Genomic DNA, 16,908 nt, shown 5'->3' with positions numbered 1-16,908 from the left:
CTGGAGGCTGCGGCGGCATATTTCCCAGCTTCTCAGCCCGCAAGGTGGAGGGAGATGGGGACCCCAAAGGAAGGCGCGGATCTGGTCCTACCGGGGGGGGGGTGTATGGGAGGGACAGGGGGTTCTCCTTTGGGTCCTCCTCCTCCTCCAAAGAAGAACCGGCCGAGGACCCGACTCTCTCCAGGCACCCAAATTTGTCCCGTCTGTTTGGCCGGCCGAACCCCTCCCCACGCAAAGGGGGCTGGTGTCTCTGGGTGCTTCTGTGGGCCAATGGGACCCTCCCGCCTGTGGGGCGGACCCCCATGGGGTGGGGGGTGCCTCCCCACAGCGGTGGCAAAAAGGGTGGCCAGAGCTGGGAGGGAAGGACGGAGCCGGTCTCGGATCCCGCAGCCATAGGGGGAACGGGCGCCTTGGAGAAGGGGTGGGAGGGCGAGAGAAGCCCCCACCCCACCCATAATGGGTGGGGAAGGGAGGTGGGGAGCCCTCAGCCCCCCAGGGCAAAGGCACCGGGGTCAAGAGGCGCCTGGAGAAGATGGAAGGAGGGCCGGCCTTCTGGAAGGAGGAGGGCAAGGGGGCAGAATTTAGGGGGTCCCATCTCTGCACAGAGGCTGGGAAGCTGGAGATTTTCGTGCCCAAAAGGAACCCGCCTGCAGCCCTGAATTTGCCCCCCTGCTCTCACCCGCGTTGTCCCCCCAGCTCTGGAACAGAGACCCCCCTCTTGCCCCACGGCTCAGAAGCTGCCGCTTGGCTTTTCTCGAGACTTTCCAGGATGTTTTTCAGGCAAAAATACAGAGAAAGAAGAGAGAGAGATAAACACACCGACCTGCCCTTCGAGGCTGCAACGTATTTTAAGTTCCCCCGGTTTCGGTATGAATCGGCGCTGGTTAACCGAACGTTCGAGGCTGCTGGGGGGGGCGGGGGCCGTTAGCAGTGGGGTTTTTCCTGGGCGATCAAAGAGAGCGTTAGGAATCGGGGCAGCTGGGGGGTTTTGTGGGGGGAGAGAAAAAGGGGTGCAAAGAAATCCACATTGACAGTGCTGCAAAGAAAGGGAAATAAAGGCAGAGAGGTCCGTCTTCCTGGCGCCCCGCCGTGGGGGAAAGGCCTGGGTGGGACCCCTTTCTCCCCCCCCTCCACCCTATGCCCACCCCAGGGCTGGCACAGCAGAGCAAGACCCAAGGTCCAGGGCGAGGACGAGAGTCTTTTCCGGCAAAAAATAAAAGGAATGGGGGGGGGGGGACGGCCGGCTGAGTTCACCAGGGGGTGGGGGAGCAGCTTCTTGGAGGGGCAGCCCCCCACCTGTCCGTCTGTGCAAGGAGACGGCATTCCCGTGCGAGTCCTGCGTCCTTTTCCCGCAGAGAGGGGCTTCCCCGTGGCGCCATGGAGAGGCAGTTCGCTTCGTCGCGTCGAAAGAACGGAGACCGGGGTCGGCGGATCGGAGATGGTGGTCTAGGGAGCGGCGGAAGGGGGGAGAGGGAGGCCCCCCCCGGAGCCCCCTAGGAGGCGGGCATGTCCGCTTTGCTGAGGGCGATGGCCAGCTCGAGGTCCTCCTGCTCCTGCCGCCTCAGCCGCGCCAGGCGCTCCTCCTCCGCCTTCTCGCTCTCTCGCTTTGCCCAGGCAAGTTGCTGTTCCTCATTGCCAAGCTGGGGAGAGAAGGAGAGGGTTGGGATGGATGACCGCTGGAGGGCCCCCTATCCAAATCTCTCCCTAGGGGCCACCGTACTTCCTGCCTCCCGGATCATGGTAAGGGATGAAGGGGGGGCGCTCCCGCTTTCCCTTCCTTCCTCCCCACCCTCCGAAAAAAGCAGCACCCGGTTCTATCGGGGAAGGGCCCCCTCCCGGTCTCGTCGCACACCTAAAGCGCTTTGGGGGTTCCCCACGGAGGCTGCATCTGGGGGACCCCTGTGAAGACTGGACTGGCCCCCCCTTCAGCTTGACTGGGCGCTCTTTGCCCTGTTTAAATCCTGCCTTGCAGGGGGTTGGTCTAGATGACCCACTGGTGTCCCAGTCCAACTCTGACCAGAACATTGAGGGCAGATCACATCGCAGGGAGACCCCATGTTTTCCTTCAACCCTCCTCCCCAAAAAGCCACAAAGGGCGTGGGAATCAGACTATTGACTCCTAACTGCACCACATATGGTCTCTCTGTCTCTCTCACACACATACACAGAGCTAAGAGCCAGGGGAACTGCCCGCCACTAGCTGCAAACCCTTTCCCTGTTTCTGGAGGGAAGGCGGCCAGCAGTTCCCCCGATAAAAGAGGGGAGGACCCACACAAAAATCAAGGACATAAGGGGACGGTTTGCCCTGTTTCAAAACGGTGACAGTCCGGAGAAAAAATACCGTTGAGCTTTCTCTGCAAAAACTCCTAAGAAAGTTTTTGACTTAAAAAATAAAATAAAATAGAAAATTCATAAAAAAGCAACTTGCCATTGTCAATGGACATTTTAACCCATTTTACAAAATTCCGCTATTTTTAACGGGTGAATCCCAGCTATGCCTGGGAAATTCTGGACGCATGGTAGCCATAATAATAATAATAATAATAATAATAATAATAATAATAATATTTTGTTTATACCCCACCCATCTGGCTGGGTTTCCCCAGCCACTCTGGGCGGCTCCCAACAGAATAATAATAAATAATAATAATAATAATAATAATAATAATAATAATAATAATAATATAAAATTTCCCTAAAGGACAGCAAGCCTTATAGCAGCATAAAAAGGCTATTCCGCTTACAAAACCTTGCGATTCTTTTAGTTGTTTTAACCTCCTGCTCAGCGACTCTCGTCTCCCTGATCTTATTCTGACTCAGTGTGTTTTTTTAAAAAATAAAGCAAAATAAATTATTGCATCTTGCTTTCACCATTGTATCTTAGCTATTTTTAAAATGCCGGCCCGCGACCGTAATAAACTGAAAACTGCAGCGGCGATTTCACCGGCCTGCTCCTCCTCCTCCTCCTTTTGCAAAGTCTGGTTTCTCGCGGGGGAAATGGATGGGACGGCTCAGCAAAAAACCCCCCCCAAAACTCAAGCCAGGAAGGTGAGAAAGTTTGAAGGTGCCTCGGAAATTAAAAAAGAAGAAAAAAGAATTAAAAATAAAAGCAGCGCAGGTTTTCCTGTTTATCAGCTGAAGCCTCTCTCTCTTTCTCTGTGTCAAACGCTCAACGCCAAACTTGCCGTTAGAATAAAGATCCACAACGTGGCTGTGAGTTCCTTTTGCTAACACAAAGACACACACACACACTCCTCCAACAATAATAAGCTGAATGAAATAATTAAAACGCTCTCTCTCGCTGCAAGGAAGGAGATTCACACATTTCAGTCCCTACTGAAACCAGCCCTTTATTGCAAAACCTTGAGGACTAGAGTCTTAGTTTACGGAGCAATGCGATAAAGCAGTTTTCCTACAACCCAAACATTTCCAGGAACGGGATTCCCCCCCCCCAAAAAAAATCCCAACTCAGGAGAGAAAGGGAGAGCACTCTCCACGACCAACATTCCCAAGCAAACAGCACCAGACTCAAAGCTTAATACAGTGGTCCCTTGGCTCTCAAACTTAATCCGTTCCAAAACCAAAGCATTCCAAAACCAAGGCGCTCCTGCTTTCCCATAGAAAGTCATGCAAAACGGATTAATCCGTTCCAGACTTTTAAAAACAACCCCTAAAACGGCCATTTAACATGAATTTTACTATCTAACGAGAGCATTGGTCCATAAAGTGAAAGCAGCAATCAATGTGCTGTGCTATAAAATAAACGAGACATTATTGTAGATGATAAAAATTAAAATTACCTGCACTGATGAGAGTTCATTGTTTGGGTGGGGGGCTTTTATCCATTTCCGCAGTCACACAATCAATCAATCAATCAATCAATCAGTAGCTGAACTGGGTTCCACACAGTCACAAAAACAAACGAACTGAAAAAGCCTCAAAAACAAAATCGCAAAATAAAGAGCGAAAACCACAGCGCCAAACTTAATCTGTTCCAGAAGTCCATTTGACTTCCGAAATGTTCGGAAACCAAGGCACGGCTTCTGATTGGCGCAGGCGCCCCGGAAACAATAGCCGACAGCTGCATCGGATGTCCGGCTTCCGAAAAACATTCGAAAACCGGAACATTGCCTTCCGGGATTTCAGTGTTTGGGAACCAAGGCGTTTGGGAACCAAGGCGTTTGAGAACCAAGATACCACTGCAGTAATAATAATAATAATAATAATAATAATAATGTGATGTGCTACCCATCTGAATAGGTTACCCCAGCCACTCTGGGTGGCTTCCAGCGAATCAAGACCCTGGGGACGTACAGAGGGACTAATGCAGAACTATGGAGGAAGCGGGTTGGTCTAGATGAGCTTTGGGGGGTCCCGTCTAACTACAGTTCTATGGTTCTATGGGAGAAGAGAGGGATTTGGGGGGGGGGAACTAAGAGATAGAAATTGCCAGAGGGGGGAGAGGGAAGGGGAAGGAGGAGGAAGAGGATGAGGAGGGGGAAATGACCCCCAAAAGCCCCCCGCCCAGTTTTTTTTCCTTTTTCCATCCAGATCGAAGGAACGTCAACTTACAGAGGTGAAGTCAGCAAATCCCGTGGAGGAAGGTTCCTTGGGAGCTTTGCTTGCCGAGGGGGGAGAAAATCCGTCTCTCCCCCTAAAAAGGTCCCCAAACCCCTTTCTACTGTGAAAGGGGTCGCTGGAGTCGGCCCCGAACGGCCGAAACAGGTCGGGGGGCTTGTCAAAATCGGAAGAGCCGACATGGATGACAGGAGGAGATTTACCTGGAAAAGGTCGAGAGAGAGAGAGAGAGGGAACGAGAGAAAGAAAGAGAAAAGAAAAAAAAATGGGGGGGAAACCGAGGTAGAAAAGGAGAGGGAGGGGTTGGGAAGAAGGGAGAAACGAGAGGAAGAAAGGGAGAGGTTACTTACCATAAGGGGCAAGGGGGGGGCAGTGGTTGGAGGGGGGGTGTCTAGGGAAGCCCACCTAACCCTAAATTGGCAGCTCAGGACTCCCCCCTCCCAGCTTTTGCCTAGAATTCTGCTTCGCACAGCCAAATCTGCAACAATCTTTCCTGTCCAAAAAATCCCGAAATTGAGGCACCTAGCTTGCTCAAATGTGTCCCGTTGCCCCCCCCCGCCTCCCCAAATTCGGCTGGGGGTGGGCGCCAAGTCCCCCCCAGGACATGCCTTGGACTCACCCACCCCAGCAAAAAGAAAGTGTTTTTTTTTTAAGAGGGTGGGTAAGCTCTGCAGCTAGCGACAGGCGTATTTCGGCGTTTGACAGCTTTGGGGTTTTTTTCTGGGGAGGGGGAGACAGGATTCTCGCTGCCTCCCGCTCCCCCGAAAAGCCCAGAGGACCCGCGTGAGGGTTTCGGCAGCGGTTGAGGACTAGCGGCTTGCGGGCTCGGGCACGAGGGTGGCACCACAGAATTGCAGGAGGGTCCTCTAAAGGGCATCCAGCCCAACCCGCTTGGAGGGAGGGGTCCTGCCCGCAGCCGTCCCTGGTTCTCTCTTTGCCACCCTGCAGCCGCAAGCCTGGAACTTGGCCAGGCGACGATTTCTTCCCCACTTCCCTTTCTCGAAGAGAGACTGGCGCCAGGCTGGCAGAGAGGAACCGGGAGAGGCCGAGGTTTCGCACAAAAAAGCAGCCGCTCTGGTTCCCTTTCCTCCATCCGGCAGTTTTTCCTTCACCCTCTTTCGGCTGCAGTGATGGTGGCTCCCGTACCCCGAAAATCAGCCAATTAATTCAGAGCAGGGAGTCCCACGCGGCGTTAGAATCCCAGATATATAATGTCATCGCCTTAAACCTGGGCACAATGCAATGTCCAGGAGCTGGCCTCTCCCCACAATGGGACATCATCATCTTCATCATCATCATTATTATTATTATTATTATTTCTATACCGCAAAGAACAGATCTCAAAAGCGGTTTGCAAGCACATCAAAACGTCGGATAAAACCACCCGGATTAAAACAAATTCAAGCTACGCAGGAAAACATTCTAGGTCCTTTTCTATAATATATATGATACAGTATACGATATCTTTATTGTCATTGTCCCCTACAGAACAATGAAACTGAAAATCTACATAAAACATTCAAAACCCCCTAAAAACTCTGAAACCCCATTTTAAAGCACAATATACTATAGGGGCGCTTCGCTTCCCCCAGTCTCGGCCCCGGCCCCCAGAGATCTCCGTGGGGGCCACAAGGGGACCCACAAACACTGCTTTTTTCAGGGGGGCACATACCCCTAAACGTTTTTTGAATCTTTGTCCTTTTGCTGTATTTATTTGTCCCAATTTGAATGTTAAAAACGGCGATTTTCCTGAGTCAAAATGAGAGTACCCCATAACATTTTTTAAAGGGAAAAAAATGCACTGGTCACAAAACACAGCTGGATGGTTTCGGGGGGCAGGTTTTAAGCGACTGGGGCCCCCCGGCAGTATGGCACCAGTTTGCGGCGTAGAGGAAACCCAGCCTGAGCAAGGTTTCTCCAGCCCAGTTGTGATGCCACCCAAAAGGGGGGGGGGAGCCCTGCAGCAGTGCCGGATCAGGCCCACGGAGGTCCGCTCTTAAGTCCTGTCCCCGGGCAGCGGCCAAACCCTATTTGCCCGGAGGAAAACCTGCTTGTTCTAAGATAGACTGGCTCTGTCCATGGAGGTTCTGCTTGGGAGTCGTGAAAAAGAAGGGCTCTGCCGGATATTGGGCCAAAAGGGGGCCCGTTTAGTCCAGCCTCGTGTGTGCCCCCCACCGGACGCCCCCCCCCCAAAGGAAAGCCAGCCCCCTAACAAGCAGGAGCGGAACAACTGTGCCCCACTTGCGGTTCCTGGCAGCGGGGGGGGGGGGAGGAAACGGAGTTTGTCAAATGGACTGCTGACAAGGGTTCACCCCCACCCCAAAGGCGTTATTCTCCCAGAAAAACATGGATTTTAAAAATAAAAAAAACAGACATGGAGGGCGCAAGGGAAATCGAAGGCTGGCACGGCTACACGGCGAAGCTCGGGCGCAAAAAACGACAACAGTTCTCTGTTTTTCCCCTTCCCCAGGCAAACGTCTTCTGCCTCCTCTTTTAATATTTCAGCCCCTGAGAACCAGCTTCGCCGGCGGGTGTGGGAACCAGGTACCCGGTCCTCCGCAGAAGAGGTGTTAACCACCGAGAAAGAGACGATATGCCAACTTTGCAAAAGGGTGCCTTTTCAGCAATGCCTCCCGGGCGAAAAAGCCTCGAGATCAGCAGCCGCTGCTGCACACACACCCCACGCGAGAAAATAGACTGTGAGCGCATCGCCCCCGGGCCTCTATTTCGGCCGCACGGCCTCCTCACGACCGACGGAAACTCGAACACAAGGCACACCTCTTGCCTGGACCTTTGGTGGAAAGCCACCGAGCTTTTAGCCTCGCGAGAGATTGAATATCTTGCCCTCGATTGGACTTGAGGGACGATGCCAACAGATGCCACACGGAAAACATCCCTGCGGAGACGGCAGTCCCGAATCAGTGGCGTGCGCCCTTCTGGCTTGCCCTCTTGATAAAGACTTGAGGAATGAGATTATCACCCCTCTTTTATTGTCCATTCCGGGTCACCCAGCCACTGGCCCAGGGTCCTTCCTCTCGGCCGATCAAAATGAGCAGGTGACGGCAAAGGTGGCAAGGTTTTTATCCGGGGCAATCGGAATAAGACCCACTATTTTATACAATTGACTTTTTAATTCTGTTCTTTGTATATCGCGTTGTTGTTTAATTGCGATGGCCGGCGGCCGGCGCAAATAAAGATTAATTAATTAATTCATTAATTCATTCATTCACCAAGCGTAGTGTCGCACGGAACATCCTTGCGCTGTGGTGAAAATGGACGTCGGCCGGCTTCAAGCCTCCAACGGCTGACAAAAAAAAGGGAGGGTCTGGAAGCTGCTTGTCCATGCACAGGGGACCCCAGAGGCCATCCAACCTGACCTTCCAATCTGTGCTGATCTTACAACGGCAGAATCCTTGGCAGACCACCCTTGTCGCTCCCTTTGGCCTTCCCTGTTCCAAATTATATCACCCCTCCCTCTTTCACCCCCTCCTCAGAGGAGAACTGTAGTTCGCCCCTTGCAGAGCTACAATTCCCAGCACCCTTAACAAACTACAGTTTCCAGGATTCTATTTTTTTCCCCCTTGGAAGGGGTGTACTTAAAATGAAAGGGGTGTATACAGGCTTGGCCTCCAGCCCCCCATCAGCCATCCTGGCCCACCCCACTTTAAATGGGGCACACTCAAAACTGGACTCTGCCAGACCGGCACAGAACAAGGGTGAACTCCATAGGTTCTGCCCCAGATCACAGCGTTAGATCCTTAAACCAGGGTTGGCATCGCCAAAATGTAACATCCAATTGCCATTTGGGGGGGCAAGACGGCTCCGAAATCTAATTTTCCAAAGGATGGATTCTCACCTAAACATCTGGCTAGTTCAGAGGACAACTTTGAGCTGAGCTTTGAGAACTTAAAAGAAGAAAAGTCATTTTATCCAGGGACAGTCTGCCTGGATATTGCCTTATTCCTGCCTTTTTCTAAATTGTGACACAGACCACTCATAACGTAGGAATATTCTCCCCAACGGTCAGAAGGGGAAAGCGAAGACAAGAGACAATTCGCTGTAACGCCGGGGAAAGCATTTTTGGGTCCCCAAAATCCATTCCGGTTGTGCGGATAAAATATCACGGAATGCTACAGGGTGGGGTCTTAAGGGTGTGGAAAGGGTCCAGATCCAAGGACCCCCCAGATGGCGGGGACGTCAGGCACTGTCCCGGCACCCGGGCATCTTTGCTCGGTGGGCGACGGGTGCAAAACGCGGCTGGCGGGTTTCGAACGCTGACCACAACAAAGCAAACTCGCGAACCCCGGAGGCTGGCTTTGGAAAACCGGCCGAGCGAAAGACCCCCACAAAGAAGCAGCTTACGGAACTACCCGTCAAAGTGTCCCGCAACCGGCAGCACCTTCTGAGACCCCCGTTCCAAGGCGTCTGGGCCAAGCGACCCGCCAGCCGGGAGCAAATTTGCCTACCGCGATTGCAATTCAGCAGTGGTCAAAGCGCCTCCGGCTAGACTCTCTGGCCCACGGGAGGAAGGGGGTCCCTCAAACGGAGAGTGGGCCTGAGCCGCAGAGCACACTCAGGGCTGCAGCAAGGCCCCGATCCCACGCACAAACGCCGTGCGCTACACCCCGACCCCGGGGTCTTGAACCGCAGCCTTCTCCCCTCCTGAGGTTTCCGGCGACCGGCGTTTCGACTGTGGAGGCCGAGTCGTTCTACCTAGGAGCCTCCTCCTCGAATCAGTCTAACCCAGGTTGGCAGCCACCCCGCTTCCTGTGGCAGGGAGTCCCACAGTCCAACCCTACACCTTCTTTACAAGAGTGTCTTGTACCGAATGCAAACTGCGGAAAGGACTCTTACGGATCGAAAACGGAGACGCCGTATGCGTCTTCCCTCGCTCGTTTTCTTCGTATCGCTCTCTCTCTCACACACAAATCCTCAAAGACAAACACAATCCGCCCTGAACCCCTCAACACCCAGCTCTGCGGGAATTCTAGCGCCGAGAGTGAAGGCTGTGTGTAATTCTACAAATATCTATCCCGTCTCCTCTGTTCCCGAAACTAAGAAGCCCCGAACGCCATGTGCTTTTCTTGTTCCCTTTCCCCCAACTCCGACGGTCTCCTTTTTGGGGACAGGGGGTGCTTTGCAGAACGGGCAGCCCCTGCCCCGTCCGGGCCACAAGAGGCGGCCGCCACCTCCCCCCCCAAGGCAGCGGCGGCTGTGCCTGGTTGACGGCGCAGGCCGGGGCCCCGATATTGCTGGTGAGCGCCGACCGCAGAGAGAGGAAGTGGCTGAGGGTGGGGCGGCTGAAGATGGTCCCACGATGGTGGTGGCAGCAGCCCCAGGGAGGCTTCGCAATCACTGACACCCACACAGAGACTTCCTGCCCTTTTAAAGAACCAGAATAATACACACACACACACCAGAGAGAGAGAGAGAGAGAGAGAGAGAGAGAGAGGAGGGGGAAAAATAAAATCTGTTTTTCTCTTTTTGAGGCTCAACAGCTTTTACCTAGAAGCTAGTTAGCGGCAAGGACGGAGATCTCTTATCAGCAGCCGGTGCAAAAAAGCAGATGAAAGGGAGGGAAGACAGGAACGAAAGAACGGAGGAGGAGCAGGAGGAGGAGGCGGTAACCCCTAATAACCGCTTTTGAACTCTCTGGGCTCGGCCAGCCCCGGTGCAGCTTCCTCGCCAGGGCTGCAGCAGCAATTGGATCAGGCCCCTGGGGCCACACTCCTCCCCACGGCCGGCCAGGTGCCCCCCAAGTTTAACACCAACTGCCCCCCTCTTGCTGTTTTCAGCAGGTGGGGTTTCCTGCCTCCGACAGGGGAGCCAGGATTGGTGCATTTCAGTGCCCCGCAGGGTCTGGACACTAGTTAAAGCCACCGTATTTTTCGCTCTATAAGACGCACCAGACCACAAGACGCACCTAGTTTTTGGAGGAGGAAAACAAGAAAAAAAAAAATTCTGAATCTCAGAAGCCAGAATAGCAAGAGGGATCGCTGCGCAGCGAAAGCAGCAATCCCTCTTGCTGTTCTGGATTCTGGGATAGCTGCGCAGCCTGCATTCGCTCCATAAGACGCACACACATTTCCCCTTACTTTTCAGGAGGGGAAAAGTGAGTCTTATAGAGCAAAAATACGGTCTTTTTTCACACCTCCTGTTCCTATAGCTTAGCCAGATGAACTTCTGCCCAAAAGCAAAGACGTGAACTGCCACTTCCCAAACCTGGGGGGCGGGGGAAGGTCACCCCGGAACCAATCGATTTTTGTCTATGGAACTGTAGAGTGTCGAACGCAGAGCGACTATTGCACGAGACAGGAAAAACATTTGAGCTCGCAGGTTTTCTAAGACTTGTCTGGCGTTTTGTCAATTGCACGTCCCTTAGAATAAAGCGAGGTTGCAGCTTGACTTTGTTTCTGCCGCAAGCAGAATCAATCAATCAATTATAAATTATAAAATAAAATAAAAATAATACTTTTTTCATTTATACCTCGCCCATCTGGCTGGCTTTCCCCAGCCGCTCTGGACGGCTTACAGCATATCTACAAACATAATATTAATAGTAAATCCCTTACATTGTGTGTTCTTTTCCCAGTATTTTGGATTCATCTAGGACATTCTCGGACTGTTTTAAGTCCCCAGGCAGCTGTAAAAGCTCCACAAAGCTTTTTTAAAAAGCGCTAATACTTAGAGGAGTCGTGACGTTACGTCACGGCGATTCCGACTTTCAGGGTGACTTTTCCCTTCCCTGAAACCGAGAAGAATTATTTTGTTTTCCTGAGCAAAGGTTTGTCACTTTAGGATGCAGGGAAGTTGGGAAAAAAAAGTAAGTTATAACGCTAGTGGCCGCAAATTTTAAACGGGGACCCGGATAATTCACGGAGGAGAAAGCCATCGATGGCTACTGGCCAGGGAAGCTGGATGCTCCTGAAAATCAGGAACTGCAGGTGTGGGGAATACCTTTTATGATGCTCGGATACTGCCTGGGGGGGGGGAGGTTCCCTTGGGGGGCTTCTAAACACAATTCAAAGTCTTGGTGCTGACCTTGAAAGCCCTAAACGGCCTCAAAGGCCCAGTAGACCTGAAGGAGCATCTCCACCACGGACACCCAAAGCTTGTACCCAGAACAAACTTACTTGGTCTCTAAGGTGCTGCTGGACAATTTTTAATAAATTTGTTTCTTTATTTCGACTGCGTCAGACCAACACGGCTACCTACCCGAATCTAGATTCATGTTTACCAGTCTCTGTGTTTCTAACAGTACAACCAAATCGGTTATTTTGGATATAGCTGTAAAAATGTACTATTCCAAAAAAGGAAATCTTAAACTGCTTGCAAATATTAAGATTACACCAGCAAGAATGAGCCTTTCTGTAGAAAAATGATTCAAATGAATCCCTGGTGACTAGTGATTTAAACCATGATTTTAACCGATTTGATTTAAACCGTGATTTAAACCGATTTGACTTAAATTGTGACTTAAACCAATTTGATTTAAACTGTGATTTAAACCGATTTGACTTAAACCGATTTGACTTAAACCGTGATTTAATTGATTTGATTTAAACCATGATATAAACCGATTTGATTTAAACTGTGACTCAAACCGATTTGACTTAAACCGTGATATAAACCGATTTGATTTAAACCGTGACTCAAACCGATTTGACTTAAACCGTGACTTAAACCGATTTGATTTAAACCGTGATTCAAACCGATTTGATTTAAATCAAACCCACCCTGGCCTGATATCCCCCCCCCCCAAAAAACCCCAACACACTGCCCCAGAGTTTGGCTGCGGACCGGCAAGCATTCTAGTAAAAAGCAAGGGGGGGGAAGAGTGCAATGGGGGGGCAAGTGCATGTCTGAAAGAGAAAGAGAGAGGGAGGGAGAGAGGCCAACCCCCCCACCATGGAAAGTCCAAGACGAAGGCAGACCCCAGCCCCCCCCTCCATGACGGCCGGCCAGCCCTTCCCCGGCGAGAGCCCGGCGTGAAGTGGGGGTGGGGTGGGGGGGAGGACCGCAGAGAAGACTCACCACTGGGCGGTTTGGGCCTGGGAGGCAAGCCTTTCTTCGGAGGGAGGGCGGGGGTGTCTAGCTTGCCCTTAAAGGGGTCGTCCGGGAAGCCCCCGAAAGAGGAGGCCGAGAACGGGTCGGAAGCCGGCGGCTGCAAAGAGAGAGACAGAGAGAGGCAGAAGCGGAAAGGGGGCTTGCAGAGAGAGGGAGGGGCAGGAAAGGAGGAAGTGGGGGGCTCTGGGGTGGCGGGGGGGGCGCAGAGGCAGACCCAGAGAGGCGCTGGTTTGCAAGCAAGAAAGGAACCGGGTGGAGCCAAGCTTTGCGACAGCTGGGAAAGGGCTGCAGGGCTGCCCCACAAAACAGAACAAAACCACGAGGAAATGGGGGCGGGGTTTCGGGTCCTCAGCTAATAAACCCCCCCCCCCGCCCGTCAATCGTCTGACATTGGGGGGCCAGGCCGACACAGGCCGGTCCCAACCAGAGGAGACCCGGCGGACATCCACTTCCACAGGCCGCCCCCAAACTCAGCGACTAGTAGGCCCACTGAAATGGGTTTAGATTCGGTAAAATTGTTAACGGGATTTCCAATTTTCTTTTACAAAAAATACTCCCGCCTCGCTTTTTTAAGGACTGCGCCAGTATGAGCCCTTCGGAACTCCCTGCCTCATGACACCGATTCTTTCCGGCGCCCACTTAAAGGCGTTCTCGTTCAGACAAGCCCCCCAGGACGTTAAGAAAGTTGGCGCAATTTTAATCTGTTCTAATATTTCAACTTTTGAATGGTTTCCCCCACCCTACCCCAATATAATTTTCACCCAATTTCCATTTTTTTCACAAATCAAATAGCGAAGTCGTTTCCTGTACTGACTTCCCACCTCCGCTCTTTTCTACTATCAAATTCTCACCTGTCGCTAAAACCCCCTCTAACGTCCTTTCAAAAGTTGGCGCAATTTCAATCCGTCTCATTGTTTTGAATTTTGTACGTTTCTAAAGCGCTGCTGCAAAACCTTCCTTGGTTTTTATCGCCTCGTCCTTTCGCAAACTACTTTAAGGCGTTTTGGGTTGTTTTCACAACGATGGCAGTGTGCATGAATTTCACAAAATGCAAACAAAGAACAGATCTTGGGGCCATTTATTTCTTCCCTAATAACCAATCGCCAAACACCCAAAATTAATGTTCCAGTTTTTGGACGTTTTTCGGAAGCCGAACGTCCCACACGGCTGTCGGCTATTGTTTCCGGGGCGCCTGCGCCAATCAGAAGCCGCGCCTCGGTTTCCGAACATTTCGGAAGTCAAAGTCTGGCGCTTTTATTTTTGCTGTTTGTTTTATACTTTTGTATTTTGAGGCTCTTTCGGTTCATTTGTTTTTGTGACTGCGTGGAACCCAGTTCAGCTACTGATAGTCTGGAACGGATTGATCCGTTTCGCAGGACTTTCTACGGGAAAGAGCGCCTTGGTTTTGGAACGCTTTGGTTTTGGAACCGACTTCCGGAACGGATTAAGTCTGAGAAGCAAGGGACCACTGTGTGTTTATTTTGGGCTGGATTTCTGAATGAAAAGCAGGGGTTTAATGTTCTTAATTTAAATGGAACGGGGCTGCGGGGAAGGTTCTCTCACGCCACCCTGTGGCAGAAAAGCGTTTCAGCCGCTAAGACTGCAGATTCTCTTCTACTAGATCATGGGTAGACAAACTAAGGCCTGGGGGCCGGATCCGGCCCAATTGCCTTCTCAATCTGGCCCGTGGACAGTCTGGGAATCAGCGTGCTTTTACATGAGTAGAATGTGTGCTTTTATTTAAAATGCATCTCTTGTGGGGCTAAGGAATTCATTCATTTTTATTTTTAAAATATAGTCCGGCCCTCCACAAAGTCTGGGGGGGGGGGGGAAGTTTCCAGTACAATTGCACCTTGGTTGTCAAACGCCGTAGTACTCACACATTTCGGCTCCCGAACGCTGCAAACCCGGAAGTGAGCGTTCTGCTTTGCGAACGTTTTTCAGAACCTGAACGCCCGACGCGGCTTCCGATTGGCTGCAGGAGCTCGCCGCGGCCAATCGGAAGCAGCGCCTCAGTTCGCGAACGTTTTCGGAAGTCGGACGGGCTTTCCGCTCGACTTCCGAGGTACGACTGTATTTGCAGAACCAGAGATAGGAGGGGAGACACGATGGCTCACCTCCCCTTTTTTCTTTTGTGAGTGGTTTTGTAGTGTTTTATTTTCACCCCACCCGCTAAAAAAACCCCAGGGTTACAGGCCACAGGCTGGGCAAGATTTGCCTGGGGGGGTGGGATTCTGCCCCTGCGGAGGGAACTCAAGAGGAAGGAATTTGGGGATTTGTAAGTCGGGGGGGGAGGGGGGCTAAGTGGCCGCCACAAATCTGGCGAGGGAGGAAGATTTACCTTCGACATCCGGCTGAAATCGGCAAAGCCTTCGCTGCCGCTGCCGCCGCTGTTGAAACTGCTGCTCCCGAAGGGATCTAGTGTCCCAAAAGGATCTGAAATCAAAAGGGGGGGGTGATCAGTGGTCCCGGCCAGGATTCCCGTTCCTAGACTTTGCCGCTTCTAAAAACGCAGGCTGGAGGGGGTCCCTGTTGGGACCCTCCGGTAGGCAGCCCTTGTTCTCCCCCCCCCCGTAACTTGCAAGCCGTCCCCCACCCCAACCCCTGAACCAAACAACCGCCCTCCTGCACAGGCTCCCCCCTTCCAGAATTCACACCCCACCGGTGTTTCTTCTGCAAGAAATTAACGCCGGGCAGCTTAACCGAAGCATCGGACCAGAGTTTGAATTTCTGGAGGGTGGGGGCAGGGGGGTGGACGGACACCCGATGAGCCCCCCACCGTGGGCTTACCTGGCCCTTTCAGAGCGGTGGCGACGACACTCGGAGACTGGAAGGGGTCGCTATTTTCAAATAAGTTCGCCTAAAGGGGCAGGAGAACGAGGGTTTTTCCAAGCAGCTGGGCTTAGGATCCTGTGGCTCCAAATGGAACCGAGGGACCCCCCCCCCGAACGGAACAAAGCCGTCAAGGGAAAAGCCCCACCCCCCCTCCTGGAAGCGACCTCACCTTGGAGGGCAGCGTGGGATTTTTGGAGAAGGGGTCGGCCGTGAAGGGATCGCTCTTCTCGGGCTTCTTGAAGAAATCGTCGGGCGCTGCTGCAGCGCGGAAGGGATCGCTTTCCTTAAACGGATCTCCGCCGAAGGGATCTGCGGGGAGAGAGCGAATCGTTCACCAGAGACTGAAGAGGAAGGGAGGGAAGCAGATGGCCTCTCCGGGAGGCGAGAAACTGACACCCGTCCCCACACCGCTGCAGAGGCCTTTTGGGGTCCCGGGGTGAAAGACTAAATTTGGGGTTCGTGCGCAAGCAGGGGAAGCAAAGGCGACGCCGGAGCAGTGATTCGAAGACCGGCACACGTATCAGTATCGATTCCGCTAAGGGGGATAAATTATAAGGACCCCTGGACGGTTCAGTCCAGCCCAAGGCAACTCTGGGGTTGCGGCGCTCATCTCGCTTTCGGGCCGAGGGAGCCGGCGTTTGTCCACAGACAGCTTTCCGGGTCGTGTGGCCAGCAGGACTAAACCGCTTCTGGTGCATGGCGGAAACCAGAGCACACGGAAACGCTGTTTACCTTCCCGCTGGAGCAGTACCTCTTTATCTACTTGCACTTTGACGTGCTTTCAAACTGCTAGGTGGGCAGGAGCAGGGACTGAGCAACGGGAGCTCACCCCGTCATTGCGGGGATTCGAACCGCCAACCTTCCAATCGGCAAGCCCAAGAGGCCCAGTGGTTTGGCTCACAGCGCCACCCGCATTAAATGATAATCACATTTGGTGAATGAGATAATTACGGCACACAACACACTCCTTAAAGACCAGGAGCCGGCCTGAATGTTGAAGGGCAGCTTCCATTAAATCATGCCCCAAGGGTTATTTGTTAATTTGTGGAACCTGTTGCCATGGGAGGTAGAGACGGCCGCAAACCTAAACGACTTTCAAGAGAGGATTACAGGGAACCAGGCAGGGGGCCTTCTCGGTGGTGGCGCCCTCCCACCAGATGTCAAGGAACTAAACAACTCTCTGACTTTTAGAAGACATCTGAAGGCAGCCCTGTTTAGGGAAGTTTATAATGACTGATGTCTTAATGTCTTTTTAATCTTATGTTGGAAGCCGCCCAGAGTGGCTGGGGAGACCCAGCCAGATGGGCGGGGTAGAAATAATAAATTATTCTGATTATTATCTCACCTGCTGCCACTGCTGCCGCAACCACGGGGGCTTGTTCCGCAAAGGGGTCGTTCTGAAAGGGGTCACCTGGGCGAGGGAGGAAG

At 52.4% G+C, this 16,908-nt stretch overlaps 1 protein-coding gene across 1 annotated transcript in view; it reads right to left on the bottom strand.

The window, feature by feature from the left end:
* Positions 1–1,203: 1,203 nt before the first annotated feature.
* Positions 1,204–16,908, bottom strand: part of EPS15L1 (epidermal growth factor receptor pathway substrate 15 like 1) — a gene marked incomplete at its 5' end in the record, with an annotated part of 38,313 nt that continues 22,608 nt past the window's right edge. The window contains 7 exons of the mRNA XM_081896024.1: positions 1,204–1,640; positions 4,573–4,781; positions 12,613–12,742; positions 14,987–15,081; positions 15,436–15,505; positions 15,650–15,789; positions 16,826–16,891. Of these exons, the coding sequence (XP_081752150.1) occupies positions 1,494–1,640; positions 4,573–4,781; positions 12,613–12,742; positions 14,987–15,081; positions 15,436–15,505; positions 15,650–15,789; positions 16,826–16,891 (857 nt within the window). The 3' untranslated portion in view covers positions 1,204–1,493. The remainder of the gene's footprint in view (positions 1,641–4,572; positions 4,782–12,612; positions 12,743–14,986; positions 15,082–15,435; positions 15,506–15,649; positions 15,790–16,825; positions 16,892–16,908) is intronic.

The sequence above is a fragment of the Podarcis melisellensis genome, assembly GCF_964234715.1.
Source record: "Podarcis melisellensis genome assembly, chromosome: 18".
NCBI lineage: Eukaryota > Metazoa > Chordata > Lepidosauria > Squamata > Lacertidae > Podarcis > Podarcis melisellensis.
This window is presented reverse-complemented; position numbering and strand designations above follow the sequence as displayed.